This window comes from Diadema setosum, chromosome 8 (genome assembly GCF_964275005.1).
Source record: "Diadema setosum chromosome 8, eeDiaSeto1, whole genome shotgun sequence".
NCBI lineage: Eukaryota > Metazoa > Echinodermata > Echinoidea > Diadematoida > Diadematidae > Diadema > Diadema setosum.
The window spans coordinates 2,295,340-2,314,777 of NC_092692.1; the positions used below are offsets into that span (position 1 = coordinate 2,295,340).

At 37.1% G+C, this 19,438-nt stretch overlaps 1 protein-coding gene across 1 annotated transcript in view; it reads right to left on the reverse strand.

Annotated features, from left to right (window-relative positions):
• Positions 1 to 19,438, reverse strand: part of LOC140231701 (MAM and LDL-receptor class A domain-containing protein 1-like) — an 82,036-nt gene that overhangs the window by 46,584 nt on the left and 16,014 nt on the right. The window contains exons 6-9 of the mRNA XM_072311855.1: positions 18,504 to 18,736; positions 15,474 to 15,594; positions 13,816 to 13,965; positions 7,245 to 7,250 (exon numbers count right to left, since the gene is read on the reverse strand). Coding sequence (XP_072167956.1) covers positions 7,245 to 7,250; positions 13,816 to 13,965; positions 15,474 to 15,594; positions 18,504 to 18,736 — 510 coding nt within the window. The remainder of the gene's footprint in view (positions 1 to 7,244; positions 7,251 to 13,815; positions 13,966 to 15,473; positions 15,595 to 18,503; positions 18,737 to 19,438) is intronic.

Genomic DNA, 19,438 nt, shown 5'->3' on the forward strand with positions numbered 1-19,438 from the left:
GGTATCAAAACCACCCGATTATAGGTTTTATGTCTGCGGGACGTATTTTTCCCAAGTTGCCAGAAATGGCATAGCGACCTCAGTCGTTACAAGGCCGCTTTTCCGTCTAGCAATGCAATAGATGTTCACACGGCCACGTTAGTTGAGTGGGCATTGACTTTCCCCCTGTTATATCTATACATTGTTGTTGTTTTTTTGTCTTACCATTTCCGTGGATGACCCGTGGCCGAGTGGTTACAGAAACGGTTTCGCATGCACGCTCAATATAACTTCAAGGTGCCTATATCACATTCTTTTCTTTGTCGATCACAGATGACTGTCATCTGATGACCACAAGCGTATCACCTAACTCGTCCTCAATGTGACGAGTTTTCATGTCTCGTTTCTTTTTATTCTTCTTTCTTTCTGGACAATTTTGTGTCATCAATATCTCAAGAATGACATTACGGAATAACATGACATTTTCAGGGAACATGTCTCATGACGAAATCTAGCCACAATAAGGTTTTCATGACAGTAACATATCTATGACGTCATCTAGGCGCCATTTTGTGATTTTCGGACCATGTTACATGATCGATCATAACTTCATAACTAAAGGTCATTTCTGTATCATTTTCGGTGGACATTAAGTTCAGGTCACGCTCTATCTTACTTTTTAATGCTAATTACCTAGGACATCATTACGCGCGCGTACGCGCGCGTCAAACTTTTAAAAGGCTCAAAACAACTTTCCAATGGGAAATCTCGAAGTTTCAGACAATTTTAAGCGTTTCGCGCGTAGGCGTCCGTCCGCGCATTTTCGCGCGCAGTGCGCGTAAGCAACATGAAAATGCAATTGTTTTGACAGATTTGGATTCCTGATAAATTAAGTAACAATATCCAATGATTTCCGATCAATTTTGACTTATAACAAAGGAATGCGCTGGGGTCAAAGTTGAAATTTCGTGTGCGCGTCTATGTGGAAATATAGCGAAAAACATGTCTTTGTTTATTTCGCCATAGCTCTTTAAAACGCGGGGTGACCCTATGTTTTTATTGCATATTACAAAAGCATATGAATTGGAAATAACATTTCAAGCATCAACATTTCCCGAAATACATTATGACGTCATCATATCATTATCTGAAATCAAAAAAGTGGAATTAATTTTTTTGAGGTACTGTTTCTGACATTCATTTGCTCGTATCTCTTTTGTTTAAGCTCAATATTATCCCAAATTCAGATATGTTTTACTTTGAACATTTGCCTTTCAAGTCCATGTCATGGTTTTGAAATTTGATGACATCATCATACCTTAAATTGTGATTAAAGGTAAAGACGCAAAATCGGACAAGTTTACGTGTATTGTCTATGGGAGGTGATTTTTTTTTAGACCATGGATTGACTTGACAACGTTTAAGCACCTTTATCTCAGCTGATTTTACTCCATTTCCTCTGAAACTTAAGTATGTTGTAGCTCAGACAATAAACTGCAGTCATCATGCATTTTATATTTTAAAATCTCCTCATGAGGTCGACAATTTTGTAGTTAAAAACTGAAAATGAGAATGCAATCTGTACGGAACGATTGGCGATTGTTGTTTGCAACTGTATATTGGTCGAATCCACGCGGCCACTTGTGGGAAGTTGAATAGCGCCATCTCCGTCAACAGTCACGATTGTATAATTAAAAATTTAAGTTTCGCAAACGATCTTCAGGACAGCCGTGTGGTGTAATCGCTTAGCGCGCTGGGTGTTCATAACGCCATACAGGAAGGCGAGAAGTTCGACTCCCGCAGGACTTTTACCTTTTTTTCTTTCTTTTTTTTTCGGCTGTTCAGCTATACTCGATGTCATTTATCGTATTATTTTATCAAGTATACGTAAGCCGTGAACACGGCTGCTCTATTTCCCTTAATTGTTTTGTATCGGAGTTTGGAGATTGGGTTTGCTTCATTAATTTTGTCACACTTAATGTTGTAAATTGCCCCTTGTTACAGTGTCCCGCTTGCCACCTTTCGTTTGCTCTTTCCTTTTCTCTTCATTGGTTCTTGTTATATTGTAACAGGATAGGTAGGAACATGTACGCTTAGATAACTGGCAGGAATGGGAGCTGAATTGATTAACTCTAGTCCAGGTGTATGGCGCCTCGCTTATCTCTTTGAAATTCCAGGTTGTTATTGTTTGACCCAATAACGGAGTTGTAGACAGGTTTTATGTTTCTATAGAGGTATCTTGTGCCACATGAGTGGAAGGCATCACTGTTTAGTAGTAGTAGTAATGAACTTTTTCATCTTGTAAATGATATGAAGTTATGAATTTCACATCCAATCTTCGGGACAGCCGTGTGGCTTTATAGTCGCTTAGCCCGCTGCATTGTCATTATGCACTACCTTAGGACGAGATGTTCGAGACCCGCAGGACGCTATTATTTTTTTTTTCTCTCTCTCTTTCTTTGTTTTTCTTTTGGCAGTTCTGCTTTATTCCGATGTCATTTATCGTATTATCTTATCAAGTATACTACCCCACGAGACACAGTCACTCAAGTTCCATTTTTTTTTTGTTGTCGGAGGCTGGAGGTTGTATTTGCTTCATTTATCATACGTAATGTTGTAAATTGCCCTTGGTATACAGTGCCCCGCTTGCCACCTTTCGTTTCTCTTTCCTTTTCTCTACGTTTGTTCCTGTTACACTGCACAAGACAGGTCAGAAAATAATTTACATAACTCAACTGGAGCAGGAATGGCAACTGAATGAATTAACTCTAGGCCAGGTGTATAACGGCGTCTCGCTCATCTCTTTGAAATTCCAGGTTGTTATTGTTTGACCCAATAACGGAATTGTAGACAGGTTTTATGTTGCTATAGAGGTATCTTGTGCCACATGAGTAGAAGGCATCACTGCTCAGTAGTAGTAATGAACTTTTTCATGTCCCTCCATGTCAATTATAGTGTGTTTAAAGGGGTTGTGCGTCTATCTGCCAAAGAAAAGGAAAACCTTATTTTCGCCATGGCTGTTTCTCTATACGTAGCCGTAGGTGGTGAGTGTTGTTGGTATCTGAGCAGTGAAGAACAGAGCATCAGGCTAAAATCCCCCTTAGTTATACGCGCTAAGCGTTCAATGTGATATATCTTTATTTATGTAGTCAATCACTGCTAATGGAGTTACAGAATTATGTTATGACACGTTTCACTGAAAGTTTGTAAAGCAAAGTTTATGGACAAGGCAAGCAATTGTACATGAATAATACCATTGATTTCAGAGGGAAATTATGTTATACCTAAATGTAAGAGTATCACTGCTTTGGAATTGGTGAGACAATATGCTTGGCACGAGGGCTTCCACTTCTAATAGCTGATCCCTTTGAAGATTTGTCGGTCACGGGTGATCGTCATGATTCATCTTTCACGTAGAAGCTTCCGTTGCACACTCTTAGTTCGAGAAGACTTACCATCACACTTCAAATTGTGATTAAAGGTAAAGACGCAAAATCGGACAAATTTACGTGTTATGTCAATGGGAGGTGATTTTTTTTTTTTAAAACCATGCATTGCCTTGACAACGTTTAAGCACCTCTATCTCAGCTGATTTTGCTTTATTTCCTCGGAATCTATAGTATGTTGTAGCTGAGACAATAAGCTGCAGAAAATCATGCATTTTATTTTTGCAAATCTCATCAGGTTGATAATTTTGCAGTTTAAAACTGAAAATGAGAATGGAATGTGGACCAGACGATTACTGAATCATCTTTCACATACATAACTTTACGTTCCTCATATTTTCTCGTCGAGACGTATGGCCGAGTGGTTAAAGGCGACGTCTCAGAGACGTGAGGTTGCGGGTTCGAACCCCACAAGAGCACGACACAAAATACTTATTTTTTTTTTTACTTTTTTTCTTCAATGGAGTACTACACCTTCACCTATACAGAAATCACGTTTGCATGTAACCGCACCTATACGCACACACACACAATATCCCTTTGTTTTGTGTTGGAAACCAAAGCGCTTCGACTGGAAATTTCGACCTGAAAATACAAATGTAAATGTGAAGGTGACCCTTAAAAGACCTTATCGCCAGGTTTGATTTCTGTTTTTTTAACAGTATAAAGACCTATTGGTAAATATTCACTTACATATCCTGTCTGATCGACTTACTTGCCCACGCCGACACACGCATGAAATGTTCACATGGTTGCATGACAGAAACAATTTCATCTGAATTATGTGGGACTGTATAAAGAATAGGACTTCACGAATGTGTCTCATGTCCTCTATTTGTCTGTTTATGCTAAAAAAAAAACAACTGCTATAACATCTAATACATTTTGCTTCACTTGTCACTATAAATTGCAGTGGTGCAGTATATTTTTGCCAGGTCTCGTCTTCTCTTCCCTTTTCGCTACGTTTGTTTTGTTATACTGAAGGTGGGGATTTATGCATTTATATAAATACTTCAACTTGAGTGGGAAAAAGAACTGAATTGATTTACTCTAAGCCAGGTGTATACCGTCTCGCTCATCTCTGTGATATTTCATACTGTAAAGTATTGTTTGACCCAATAACGGAGTTGTAGACAGGCTTTATGTTGCTTTAGAGGTATCTTGCGCCACATGAGTGGAATGCATATGCTGTTTAGTATTAGTGAAGAGTTCTTTCATGTCCCTCCGTGCCAATTACAGTGTGTTTAAAGGGGGTTGTGTGTCGATCTGCCAAATAAAAGGCAAAACTGTTATTTAAGTAATGGCTGTTTCTCTATACGCAGCCGTAGGTGATGAGTGTTGTTGCCATCTGAGCAGTGAAGAGCGGAGTATCAGGTTATAATCCCCTGAGTTATATGTGCTAAGCGTTCATTTTGATATATCTTTGTTTATCTAGTAGTCACTGCTAATGGAGTTACATAGTTATGTTATGACACGTTTCACTGAAAGTTTGTAAAGCAAAGTTTATGGACTATGCAAGCAATGGTAGGCCTACATGATTAATACCATTGATTTTAGAGCGAAATTATGGAATGCCTAAATGTCATTGTCTCATTGCTTTGTTGAGACAATATGCTTGACACTCCTTCCACTTCTAACTGTTCCCTTTGAAGATGTGTCGGTCACGGGTGATCGTCATGATTCATCTTACGTTCCACACTCTTGGTTCGAAAAGACTTACCATTTAGTTACGTGGTTAGAAGCTATGTCTCTTTCTTTATTTTAGTTGAGGTAATGCCGCTTTCGTCTAGGTACAAATCATATTGTCATGTAAACAAACACACACTCTCTCTATTTGCCTCTGTTTTGTTTTTGGACGTTTCACTGCTTTTACTGCCGGAAAATTTCACAGGCTTGTAGCTGCAAGGGCTTTCTTTATTTTTCCTTTTTTTTCTTAGGCAGTTCAGCTTCACTCCTATGTCATTTGTTTCACTATTTCCTCAAGTATACACATCCCCACGAACACAAACACGCAATTTCCCTTATTTTATATCGGAGGTTAGAGTGTTTCTGTTGCTCGTGGGAATTTTTGTTTATCGCCAAATTACAATTCATTTAGCTAAACATGGATACTCAACCAGCAGAGCCCTTAAAATAAGTCAGCAAGTAGTTACTAGTACAATATAGCACCATATTTCGTCCGGGTATAAATCCCATTCTGTAAAGACACGCACTCGCTATATTTTCCTTTGTTTTGGATTGGATGATTCATTGCTTAATTGCTGGAAAATTTTACAGGCTTGTAGCTTTAAGAGCTCTCCAAACTGATCATATTAATGACAAGATTCGATATAGCAGTTTTGGTTATGGAAATAAGGGCTAGAGTTCATATTTTTAAAAGACCACTATTAAAGTCAAGACGATCTTTAAAACACTGTATTGACGTGTTTCAATTTGTTCGTGTTTATATTTGTTCGTCATCGTAGAGATACACTGTACTAAGAAAACCTGTTAATCTACTTGGGCCTACTTGCACACGCAGACACACGTACAGGACTTTCCATGTGGTTTGCATTGTTACTAACAATATGATCTGAATAATAAAGGTCCAAAAAAAATCGACTTTGCTAAAATATTATTGCAGAAATATAACTTAAAGTCGCTATATTTCATTGTTTCGTTGTCAATCACTGGTGACCGATATCTGATGACCCCAAGCGTATCACCTAACTCGTCTTTAAAGTGACGAGTTTCATGTCTCGTTATTCTTCTTTCTTTCTGGACAATTTTGTGTCATCAATATCTCAAGAATGACATTACGGAATAACATGACATTTTCAGGGAACATGTCTCATGACAAAATCTAGCCACAATAAGGTTTTCATGACAGTAGCATATCTATGACGTCATCTAGGCGCCATTTTGTGATTTTCGGACCATGTTACATGATCGATCATAACTTCATAACTAAAGGTCATTTCTGTATCATTTTCGGTGGACATTAAGTTCAGGTCACGCTCTATCTTACATTTTAATGCTAATTACCTAGGACATTATTACGGGCGCGTACGCGCGCGTCAAACTTTTAAAAGGCTCAAAACAACTTACCAATGGGAAATCTCGAAGTTTCAGACAATTTTAAGCGTTTCGCGCGTTCGCGTCCGTCCGCACATTTTCGCGCGTAGTGCGCGTAGACAAAATGAAAATGCACATTTTTTGACAGATTTGGATTCCTGATACATTAAGCAATAATATCCTTTGATTTCCGATCAATTTTGACCTATAACAAAGGAATGCGTTGGCGTCAAAGTTGAAATTTCGTGTGCGCGTCTATGTGCAAATATAGCGAAAAACATGTCTTTGTTTATTTCGCCATAGCTCTTTAAAACGTCTGGTTACCCTATGTTTTTATTGCATATTACAAAAACATATGAATTGGAAATAACGTTTCAAGTATCAATATCTCCATGAATACATTATGACGTCATCATATCATCATCTGAAATCAAAAAAGTGGAATTGATTTTTTTAAGGTACTGTTTCTGACATTCATTTGCTCGTATCTCTGTTGTTTAAGCTCAATATTATCCCAAATTCAGATATGTTGTACTTTGAACATTTACCTTTCAAGTCCATGTCATAGATTTGAAACTTGATGACGTCATCATGCTTTAAATTGTGTTTAAATGTAAAGACGCAAAATCGGACAAGTTTACGTGTTATGTCTATGGGATGTGATTTTTTTAGAAACCATGCATTGACTTGACAACGTTTAAGCACCTTTATCTCAGCTGATTTTGCTTCATTTCCTCTGAAACTTAAGTATGTTGTAGCTGTGACAATAAGCTGCAGTAATCATGCATTTTATTCTTTGAAATCTCCTCATGAGGTTGACAATTTTGCAATTTAAAACTGAAAATGAGAATGGAATGCGGACGAAATGATTCCTGATTCGTCTTTCACGTACATAAGTTTACGTTCCTCTAATTTTCTCGTCGAGACATATGGCCGAGTGGTTAGAGGCGTCGTCTCAGAAACGTGAGGTTGCACACGTACGGGTTCGATCCTCACAAGAGCACGAAAGAAAATAATTATTATTTTTTTTACTTTTTTTTTCTTCAATGGAGTACTACACCTTCGTCCATGTAGAAATCACATTTGCATGTAAACACACCTATACGCACACACTCACACAGTATACCTTTGTTTTGCGTTGGAGACTGCATTACTTCGATTGCTGCAAAATCATAGTTTTGGAGGCTGGGCTTTTCAAACTGATATAGTATATTGTAACAAAATGAAATTTGTTCATATCAATTTAGTAACACAATGTAGTCGTGGTTACTTTGTGCTGATTTATACATGTAACAAGCTATACATTGTAAAAAAGGTATTCAGTCTTCTGTATTGATGATTATTTGTCAATTAGTGGTTTTTGTGGAGTTTCAGATAGTGATAAAAAGTATGGATGATAAGTGCAGCGATAATTCCTACAGTTAGTTCAAAGTTGTGTTACAGATGTTTGATACATACATTTAACATTGTGTGTGTGTATATACGTGTGTATACAGGTTGGCCATATGACACATTCTAGACAATTAATCTTAATTGATTAGCAAACGTAATCAGCTATGGAACTGAATATGGTACTAATGTATGATGTTAATGATTCTAATTAAACTGTGACGAGTTTAAAGGGATAGCATAACTGTGTGTAAAAATAAGGCAATTATAAGGAAATTTTAGGGGAATTTGATAACCATGCCTATAATAATTTCATACAGGTACTAATACCTGCCTCATATTTGTGTGATAGATTGTCATGTCAATAGCAAACTGACAACGTACGATGAATGTGTTATATATTGAACAACTGTCTTTCAAGTCCATAATGTTCCTCATATTTTCTTGTCGAGACGTATGGCCGAGTGGTTAAAGGCGACGTCTCAGAGACGTGAGGTTGCGGGTTCGAACCCCACAAGATCACAAAACAAAATACTTAGCTATTTACTGTTTTTTTTTTCCTCAACTTTGTATTACATATTCGTCCATGTAGAAATCACGTTCGTATATAAACGCACCTATACACACACACAGACACACACACACGCCATATCCCTCTTTTTTGTGTGTTGGAGACCACATTGCTTCGACTGCAGCAAACTTTTGCAGGTTGACTTTGTCAAACCGATCATAGTATGTAATGACGACGACTGAGGTGTTGTCCTTTGAACAATTGTCTTTCAAGACGATGTCATTGTTTATTAATTTGATGACGTCATTACACTGGAAATTATGATTAAAGGCAAGGTATCAAAACCAGCCGATTATAGGTTTTATGTCTGCGGGACGTATTTTTTCCAAGTTGCCAGAAATGGCATAGCGACCTCAGTCGTTACAAGGCCGCTTTTCCGTCTAGCAATGCAATAGATGTTCACACGGCCACGTTAGTTGAGTGGGCATTGACTTTCCCCCTGTTATATCTATACATTGTTTTTTTTTTTTTTTTTTTTGTCTTACCATTTCCGTGGATGACCCGTGGCCGAGTGGTTACAAAAACGGTTTCGCAAGCACGCTCAATATAACTTTAAGGTGCCTATATTACATTCTTTTCTTTGTCGATCACAGATGACTGTCATCTGATGACCACAAGCGTATCACCTAACTCGTCCTCAATGTGACGAGTTTTCATGTCTCGTTCTTTGTTGGGTCTTCTTTAGGTGATCCGAGTATCCTCTCGGATCACCTATTGTATCTGTACGGATTCTTTCTTCTTCTTCTTCTTCTTCTTCTTCTTTATTTCTTTCTCCTCAAATGTTGTGCAGCGGTTAACTCTAAAAGTCATTCACCTATCACTTCTAAACTGATACCATATATGTATCACGTCATAAGGACGACAGATCTAATGTATCACTGTGATCAGTCAACCATGACGTCACTATGACGTCATTATCTGAAAACACGTTCACATTCGTATCTCATTAATGGAATGGATTTTCTCAATGAAATTTACATATCATATAGTTCAAGTCAAGCTCTATTGATATATTTCATAAAATTTAGTCACGTTCATAGTAAACGAGCGCGTACGCGCGCGTTGAAATTTTAACATGCTCCAATCGAGCTCAAAATTGTTTTGCACACGTTTCAGGTCATTTGGAGTATTTCAGAAAAAATCGACGGACGCGTACGCGCGCGCGCATATACGCACGCACAGCTCATATGCAATAGAAATTTCCCGTCTTTTCACACGTATCGGATGTCTGAAATGTCAAAGAATGTTTCTACCAAGTTTCAAGTCAATCCGACTCAATATGACGTCATACGGGCCCGTCAAAGTTGAAATTCCGCGCGCGCGTCAATGGCGATATACAGTGCAACAATGCCAAAAAACCGCCAAATTTAAATCCGATTTTACTCGTCAGGATGGACGGTGACCCCCCATTTTCTTTACATATTTTGAAAGCTGATGAGTTGTACATATCATTTCATGGGTTGGCGATACTGAAAAAATGATTAAAAGATATCAAATTTCTTAAAAAAGTAAAAAAAGTAAATTTTCAAAATGACGTCATCAAAATTCAAGTTCACTCGAGCGTATCTCACTTATCCTTTGCCGAGTTTCACCTAACTTTCAGTATGTTGTAGCTTATTTAATGTTCTTTCATATTTATAATTACAAGATTTTGATTGGATGACGTCATCACCTCGTAAAAATGGATTGAAAGTATCCTTGTAAAATTTGACCAGTTTACGTGTTATCTCTATGGGAGAGCAGTTTTTCTGGAAGTGAAAATTGACATGACTATCTTTTTCGAGCACTAGCTCACTTATGCTTCGGTGAATTTTTCCCAGATTTTAATATGCTGTAGCTGAGACTTTGGGCTGTCGTAAGTGTGCCCTTCGTTTTTTCATACGATGTCGGGATCACGTCAAAAAAGTTACTTGAATTTAAAGTTTATCTTCGATGTATTGAAATATTTCTTTCTTTTTGCAACGTTATGTGCAATAACTCAAGAAAAACAAACCCTATCACCACCATATTTTGCACATGTTTAGTTCATGTCACGAACATCATTTCATAAAATAACAACGACTTGATCAGACGCCATCTTGGGTATGTAAATTAGGGTCAAAGGTCATAGATGTTTCATCCTGTATCTTGGTGAATACATGTCCTATCTTTCCCATATTTTGCACACGTAAAGACCATGTTACAGGGATCATTTCATAAAATAACCACTTTTTGCTCAGATGCCATCTTGTCTGTGCAAAGTGGGGTCAAAGGTCATATTTTCTATTTTCGCTATGACGTGTTATCTCTATGGGAGGGAATTTTTTAGATGTGAAAATTGACATGACTCTCTTTATCGAGCACTATCTTACTTATGCTTCGGTGAATTTCTCTCAGATTTTAGTATGTTGTAGCTGAGACTTTGCACTATCACGACTCGAATCATTGATTAAAAAAGAAATCGGATCACCTTAATTTGTCAGTGATGACAAATTACAATCTCTAGTCTTCTTCTTCTTCTTTCTTTATTTCTGGACAAAAATTGTGTATCGATTAGCTCAGAAAGTGTTCTTCCTATCAATGTCAAAATTATACCATATATGTATCATGTCCCAAAGACGACGGGTCAAATAAAATCATAGTGATCAGTCGACCGTGACGTCACTATGACGTCATTATATGAAAACACATTTTCATTCATATCTCATTAATGGAATGGAGTTTTTCAATGAAATTTACGTCACATATATTTCAAGTTATGCGGATTCTACTCATATTCTCAAAATTCATATTTTCTCTTAAAACGTGCGCGTACGCGCGCGTAGAAATATTTGTATGCTCAAATCGAGCTCAAAATTTTTTTGCACACGTTTCAGACCATTTGGAGCATTTTTTGAAAAATTGAAAAAATTGGACGGACGCGTACGCGCGCGCATATATACGCACGCACAGCTCATATGCAATAGAAATTTCCCGTTTTTTCACACTTATCGGATGCCTGAAATGTCAAGGAATATTTCTACCAAGTTTCAAGTCAATCCGACTCAATATGACGTCATACAGACCCGTCAAAGTTGAAATTCCGCGCGCGCGTCAATGGCGATATACAGTCCAACAATGCCAAAAAACCGCCAATTTCAAATCCGATTTTACTCGTCAGGATGGACGGTGACCCCCCATTTTCTTTACATATTCTGAAAGCTGATGAGTTGTACATGTCATTTCATGGGTTGACGATGCTGAAAAAATGATTAAAAGATATCAAATTTCTTAATAAAGTAAAAAAAGTAAATTTTCAAAATGACGTCATCAAATTTTAAGTTCATTCGAGCGTATCTCACTAATCCTTTGCCAATTTTCACCTAGATTTCAGTATGTTGTAGCTTATTAAATGGTCTTTCGGTAATATAATAACAACATTTTGATTGGATGACGGCATCATCTCGTAAAAATGGATTAAAAGTAACATTGTTAAATTTGACCAGTTTACGTGTTATCTCTATGGGAGTGCAGTTTTTCTGGAAATGAAAACTGACATGACTATCTTTATCGAGCACTAGCTCACTTATGCTTCGGTGAATTTCTCCCATATTTTAGTATGTTGTAGCTGAGACTTTGGGCTATCGTAAGTGTGCCCTTCGTTTTTTCATACGGAGTCGGCATCATGCCCAAAAACTTGGTTGAAATTAAAGCTTATCTTCCATGTATTTTCATATTCCTTTCTTTCTGCAACTTTCTTTGCAATAACTCAAGAAAAACAAGCTCTATCAGCCCAATATTTTGCACATGTTTAGTTTATGTCACGTACATTATTTCATAAAATAACAACTACTTGATCGGACACCTTCTTGGGTATGTAAATTAGGGTCAAAGGTCAAAAATGTTTCATCCTGTATCTCGGTGAATACATGTCTTATCTTTCCCATATTTTGCATACGTAAAGAACATGTTACAAGAATCATTTCACAAAATAACCACTTTTTGCTCAGACGCCATCTTGTCTGTGCAAAGTAGGGTCAAAGGTCATATGTACTTCTTTCTTTATCTTCATTATCACGTGTTATCTCTATGGGAGGGAATTTTTCTAGATGTGAAAATTGACATGATTGTCTTTATCGACGACTAACTCAATTACCCTTTGATGAATTTCTTCCAGATTTTAGTATGTTGTAGCCAATGTAATACTCTTTAAGTTTTGTTCAATCAAAGTTTTAATCGGATGATGTCTTCACCTCGTGAAATTAGATATAATGTAACCTTGTCAAATTTAACCAGTTTACGTGTTATCTCTATGGGAGGGAATTTTTCTGGAAATGAAAATTGACATGACGGTCTTTATCGAACACTAGCTCACTTACTCTTCTGTGAATTTCTCCCAGATTTTAATATGTTGTAGCTCAGACTTTGGGCTATCGTGACTATACCCTCCATTTTTTCATACGACGCCGAGATCACGTCAAGAAACTTGGTTGAAATCAAACTTATCTTCGATGTATTGAGATATTTCTTTCTTTCTACAACTTTCTTTGCAATAACTCAAGAAAAACAGCCCCTATCACGCCCATATTTTGCACATGTTTAGTTCATGTCACGTACATTATTTCATAAAATAACAACTACTTGATCAGACACCATCTTGGGTATGTAAATTAGGGTCAAAGGTCATAAATGTTTCAACCTGTATCTTGGTGAATACATGTCCTATCTTTCCCATATTTTGCACACGTAAAGACCATGTTACAAGGATCATTTCACAAAATAACCACTTTTTGCTCAGATGCCATCTTGGCTGTGCAAAGTTGGGTCAATGGTCAAATGTACTTCATTCTGTATCTTCGTTATAGTTTATACCAGGGAGGTACCTCCCTGGTTTATACCGAATTTGGTACCAAAGATGGTAGACCTCACTCTCTTTTCTAAATGAGAATCCAAATATCACACGGCCAATGTCTCTAAACACAGATAAAATCTATATGGTCATGCCTATTGCGATCAGGACTCGAATCATTGATTAAAAAAAAAAAAAAATCGGATCACCTAATTTGTCAGTCTTGACAAATTCCGAGTCTAGTTATTTCTTGCAGTTATCTCGTAATCTACAGGAAATTGTCACTCCTTTACATCACCATTTTGATAGAAGGCAGAAAAGAAGTCTGGACTATAAGAGAGCGTATTCGGATAAGAGAACTCTTACATGCTGTTCATGCACATCTTAAGAAAAAGGCGCAAAAATTGATCTTTACTGTAACAGTAATGATGGTGCTAATAGTCATAGAAGCTTGAACACGAACAGAAATTGCAACAGGGAAGTTCAAAAGACAATTGTCAATCTCCTTCTCACACAAACAAATATTAATGATGATGAAATTAAGGAAAAGGCAAAACCAAAGTGCTTACAGCCGGTTGTGTGGTCCCCATCTGGTCCGGTGGAAGACGAACCGGTACTTCCGCTGCGACGGGTCCAGTCAAAGTCATCGCCGTATGCCTGCTCCCATTCACACAGACCGGATTCAAAGTCACAATCAATGTCTTCGGCCACTGGTATAACTTAAAAATGATATAGAAAGATGCATAAAATGAGCATAATGTGTCGGTGAAGCTCAGAATGAAATGTTGAAAAAATCGTTGCTGTTCGATGTGCTGAAACATAATGCGACCGCTGATGGGTTCAAATGGGAACGACCTTTCCGTTTTACTTACTTATAATATCTGCGTGTGTCTATGTGCGTGTGTTGGGGTTCTCGATGGGAAGGGGTTTCCAGCGGCGGGATCTTTCTATTATAAAGCTCAATTTGTTGGTACAGTTTTTTGTTCCCGAAACGGCTTCAACAGCAGCTAGTTCAATGATGATAATGATCTGGCTTTTCAAGGCAAAATTTCAATTTTGAACATTTTTCGATATCAACTAAAATACAGCAAAAAATGTATGGAAAATCAGGTTGTTATTTCTGATGTGAAAACATTGCCAATCTTGCCCTGTTCAAACATTTCGTCTCACTTGTTTTAAAGGTTGACATTCAAAGAGCTTGAGAATCGGCATCTTTTCGATGTGACATGATTCATTTCGTCGTGAAAACGTTTGGCGTGAAATAAGTCGTTTCTACTGCACAGTCAAGCTTCGTCAATTTCTAAGAGACTATTATTTTATTGATACAGCTTGTCTTTGCGAGGTGATTAAGGGCAAAGTTGCCTGCTGCCATTCGAAGGACGTCCGTGGAGATATAGGATTATTTTCGGAACTTGAAAAACCGTTCGCTTTTGAATTTCTCCTTGCGTCTGTATCGACTATACTGTACTATTTACATTTATACCCGCATGTTATTTCTATTCTATTTAAGCTTTCAATAGGTTTACATTACCGTCACACACTTTGTCAGTTTCCTGTTCTGATTGATTGCTGACATAGAGTTTTTCATAGCTCGCAAGAAGGAACTAAATAATTTCTCACTGTGACTTAAGTTGATTTAAGTTCGACTTTTATTCAATTGCATAAATCATCGTAGATCAGTTTTAAAGAAACACAAGTTTGCCATTAGGCCATATAGTTATGTATTGTCAATTTGATTCACAGAGAGAATACTTACAGTAAAAAACATACAAACAGTAAAAAAAAAAAAAAATTCTTCGAAAATGAAAGAAGGAAATATGAAATGTGTGCTCTAATTCTTTGTACTGAGCCAGGTGAGTATTCTATAGGGCTCGAATTTAAAGTCGATGGAAAATAGAATAAAACTCGATGAAATTCAGCTCGGATTCAATGACATGACTGTATTTGATATTCTTAACTCTTTTTTTTTAAAAAACAAAATCAGAAATTATGAAATGAAATAAAAGAGAGCACTACTGATGTGAAATATTATGAACACATACAATAACACAATAATGATTACTTATTAGAATGCGTTTTGATCTTTAATTGACATTAATTAGTCAGTTGAAAAAAAAAAGAAAAAAAAAGAAGAAGGGCAATCCTCTCATGCTAAATCCCTCTATCAGCCATTCGAACCTATATAATAAACACTAAAATTTTGCGATAATTGGATGGGTACATTTACCTCGCTGGCAGATTTCCTGGGAAATGGAAATGTCATCAAAGGCGATATCACCTGTGTAGCTACTCCCACTCACACCTTCCATGGTGATGTAAAATGACGTGTTGTAGCCGTAGATATTGATCTGGAATATTGAATATTTGGCAAGTAGATTAAAAATTATGGGCTTACAAGGTAGTAAAATGCATTCACTGACGAATCAAAAATTGTCTAATTGATTTATTTCATCTAAAACAAAATAATGAGGAATACAATGAAATGTTCGCGTATACCTATAGCGTTACAAAATCAGTACAACCATAATATGGTTAACAGAATAACATGTAATGAAGACACAGGTAAATTATCAAGAGAGATGGTAAACTCAGAAACAAACTTGTTGGAAATTGAAGGGACTGCTAAAAAGCAGAGCTTGTAGAATGCAATCTCCTCAAAATAGGGGGGAAAAGTCAAATTACACAAAAGAAAGGACAATTTGCCTATAAAGAGATAGAAAAAAGACAGAGTAGTACACACAAGGACCCACATTGACAATAACGAGGAAGTCCTCTTGTACGGAAGATGTCAATGCATAGACGTTCAACTTTTCCATTTGCTCAAGAGTTAGTGCTGTTTCTCTGCTTTCATGACGCAGTAAATTGGAATAGTTTCACAGTTTAAGTGATGGAGGCTGTGTACAACTCACAGTTGATCACGAGGAAATTTAACATTTTCCCTAGATGTCGAGAAGTGAAAGAAGTAATGTCTGTACTTAAATGCAGTTAAGATATATGTAGTTTAAACATGCCTTCTGTATTAATCTCTCCCTCTCTCTTTCTCCCTTTCTCTTTCTCTCTCTCTCTCTCTCTCTCTCTCTCTCTCTCTATCTCGGTACAAGTGCTCTGGAGGGTTTATATGAAGAAACAGTATGCAATCTATACCTTGATTAAGATTGGCTGTTCGTTACAGTAGGGCTTGTCTGATACACAAACTGATTACAAATCACATTGCTCTGTATGTACCTTTTATGTCTTACACAATTTTAATGGATGTTTGTTTGAGGAAATTGTAATAATTGATATCAATTTAGCAATAAGACATGCCTACTATTCATTACTACATTGGTTAAAAGGAGTGACTGCAATGGGACCATCAACTCCATGTAAGACATGCACCCCTACATTTCATTCTAAAATATTCTAGGTTAAGACGGGGTTTGGGTAAGACGAAAAGAAATCGGCTTTATTACAGTTTGGAAAAGATGAACTGAAGACTGCATTGTCTATTTCTCTTTCGAAGACAAGTCATGGAATATAGGTTTTATGGCATACAAAGGCATGTTGATTTGTGTTGATTCATGATGTTCAAAATCAGTTTTGCGGGGAAACGAATATCTAGAAACATCACATACATTCTTAGATTTCTTCAGGTTACTTAGACACGCCCACAAATAAAAAGAAAACAAAAACAAAAACCTTCCAAACCAAGATTCTGGTTGTGATCTTATCTGTCAATCGTTGCTAAAGTACTAATATGATTAACAAAAGATATTGGAATCCACCCTCAACGACACCGAGCATAACTTGATGTTCCCTCGCTATTTGTTAGTCACATTGATATCAGAGAAAAAGCCAGTTATGCATGCGAAGTCGAGGGGCAGGTGATTCCCATGTCTTTTCTTAACCCTAACTAGGCCGGGCTATTTAGGTAGATCATAGAGCCGGGGGGGGGGGGCCTCCCAGGCCCCCCCTCCAGATCCCGGCCGTCGACCGCGCGATCGCGATGAAAATTGGCACACGCATTGCCTGTGATGTAATTTAAAGTACCACGAAGTTAAATTTTTAAAAAATTATTATTTATGCTAAATTATGCTAATTTATGCATAATGATGCATGAAATCAGACAATTTGGTATAAATCACTAAATAAAGCTCAAAATGAGCACATTTTTTGTGTAAATATTCTTTTTAGTGTCCTGAGAAAATATAAGAGAAAAAATTGCGCCATTAGAAAAAAATTCTTATGTATTTTATTGTTTTTTTGAATTTCTTATGTATTTCTTTGTTTTTTTGACTTTATGTTTTTCATTGTTTTTTCGATGAAACTTGTCCGCGACATTGTTCTGAACAAAAAAGTATGTTATGAATTGGTTTTAATCAACAAAACCCCAAAATAATCATGCTTTTATGAAATTTGCCTGTAAGCACAGTTTGCATTGAAATTGTACACGAATTCACGTTTTTGAGCAATTTTTGGTCTGACATGCACATACATATTTATGCGCAACTTCGGAACCGCGCGCCCGGGCATCGCAAATTTGGTGTCAAAAGATGCGGGAGACTTGAAAGAAAAAAGTCATGAAACGTCGCAGCGATAGCTTTTCGCGTTAGCGATACATCGCGCGAAACGTCGAGGGGGGGGGGGGGCCTCGGAGGCCCCCCCCCCCCGGCCTAGTTAGGGTTAAACATATCATAACTTTAGCAATGATTGACAGATGAGGTCACAACCAGAATCTTGGTTTTGAAGGGATTTTTTGTGGGCGTATCCAAGTAGTCTGAAGTAGAATAGAAGAAAAATGATCTAAAAATAAATGGATTGTTTTTAGATATTCGCTTAACCGCAAAAAAAAAAAAGAGGTGATGTTGAGGGTATCATGAATTAACACAAATCAACTTGCATTTGTATGTCATAAAATCTTTAACCATCTGTGGCACTAAAATATATTAACAAATTGTCGTTTGTTCCTCTAAATCAATAATTTATTTTTTCTCTTTCTGTGGATTACAGTGCTTCATTAAGAACAATTTTCTTCAATGAGAAATTAAATACATCAAAACCATTTATAAATGTATTTAGGACATTGGCCTATATCCACATCTTGTACAATACATCAAAGTATTTAATCCAAGTTGGTGCTCTTCCTTTCACATGTTCGGTTAGTACCAGATCGAAGTTTGTCTTCGAGTTATTTAAAAACGTAATATTTCTCACAAAAGTCTGCTTCAATTTCAAATAAAGCAGAACAAAAATAAAATGTTTAACAACAAAACCCTACCTGTTCTACTCTCCAATGGTTTCTCCTGTCCCCACTGAGTGATGATAGAATGTTATTCGCATTTGGCCATTTTGTTTCTGACTTGTAGACATTCAGTGAGTTGATAGTGCTGCCGTACATATGATACCAAAATGTCAGGCACAAGGGCCCGTTACCAAGGTATTCGGGGCTCCATAGGCGTGCGAAATCCCCATAGCTACGAGAGTTTGTCTCTATATACACGTAATATCCGACTGCAAGAGGGGGGAAATATACCATGTAAATAATATAAGGCTTTAAAGGAAGATCAAGAATCAAAGGCACAACAACTGAGCGTAGTAACATGTTTTCAATTTATTTACAGAGAAGACTTTAACAGCAAGCTTGGCTTAAGATGTACACGTACTCTCTCTTTCTTGGATTTCTAAGTGGTAAGCGAGGACGTGGTTGGGTGATAATGCACTTCCGTCAGCACAGCTAAAAGCCGACAAACGCTCAATGAATGCAAAATGTGGCAATGTGGCAAACACGGCAGTGAAATTCGTCATTGCCGCAACGAAATTGTCGTCAATGAAAGAGGCATCGACAAAAGACGCAAAAGTTGTGCAGCAGTTACTTCGTAATTATTCAATTTGATAGAAATCTGGAGTGGAGTTAGGGTTAGCCATTTCAACAGTCATTGGGTAAAGTGTGTGACCCATATCATGGTGAAAGAAAATAAACTCAAGCTCAAACTCCTTCCTTTAAATATGATTGATAATATTCCTACATTCCATGTTGGTATCAGTTCCTAATAAGTATTGATATCCCTTCACTTGATTCGCGTATCAATTTTCTCATAATGGCGAGAGGGGGGGGGGGGGGATACCTGACTTTGATTTCTTCAAAAAAAGTGACGACCCTGCTTTATAACCGAAAAGTTAGTGTTCGATTTTTATAGGATAGCAGTATAATTT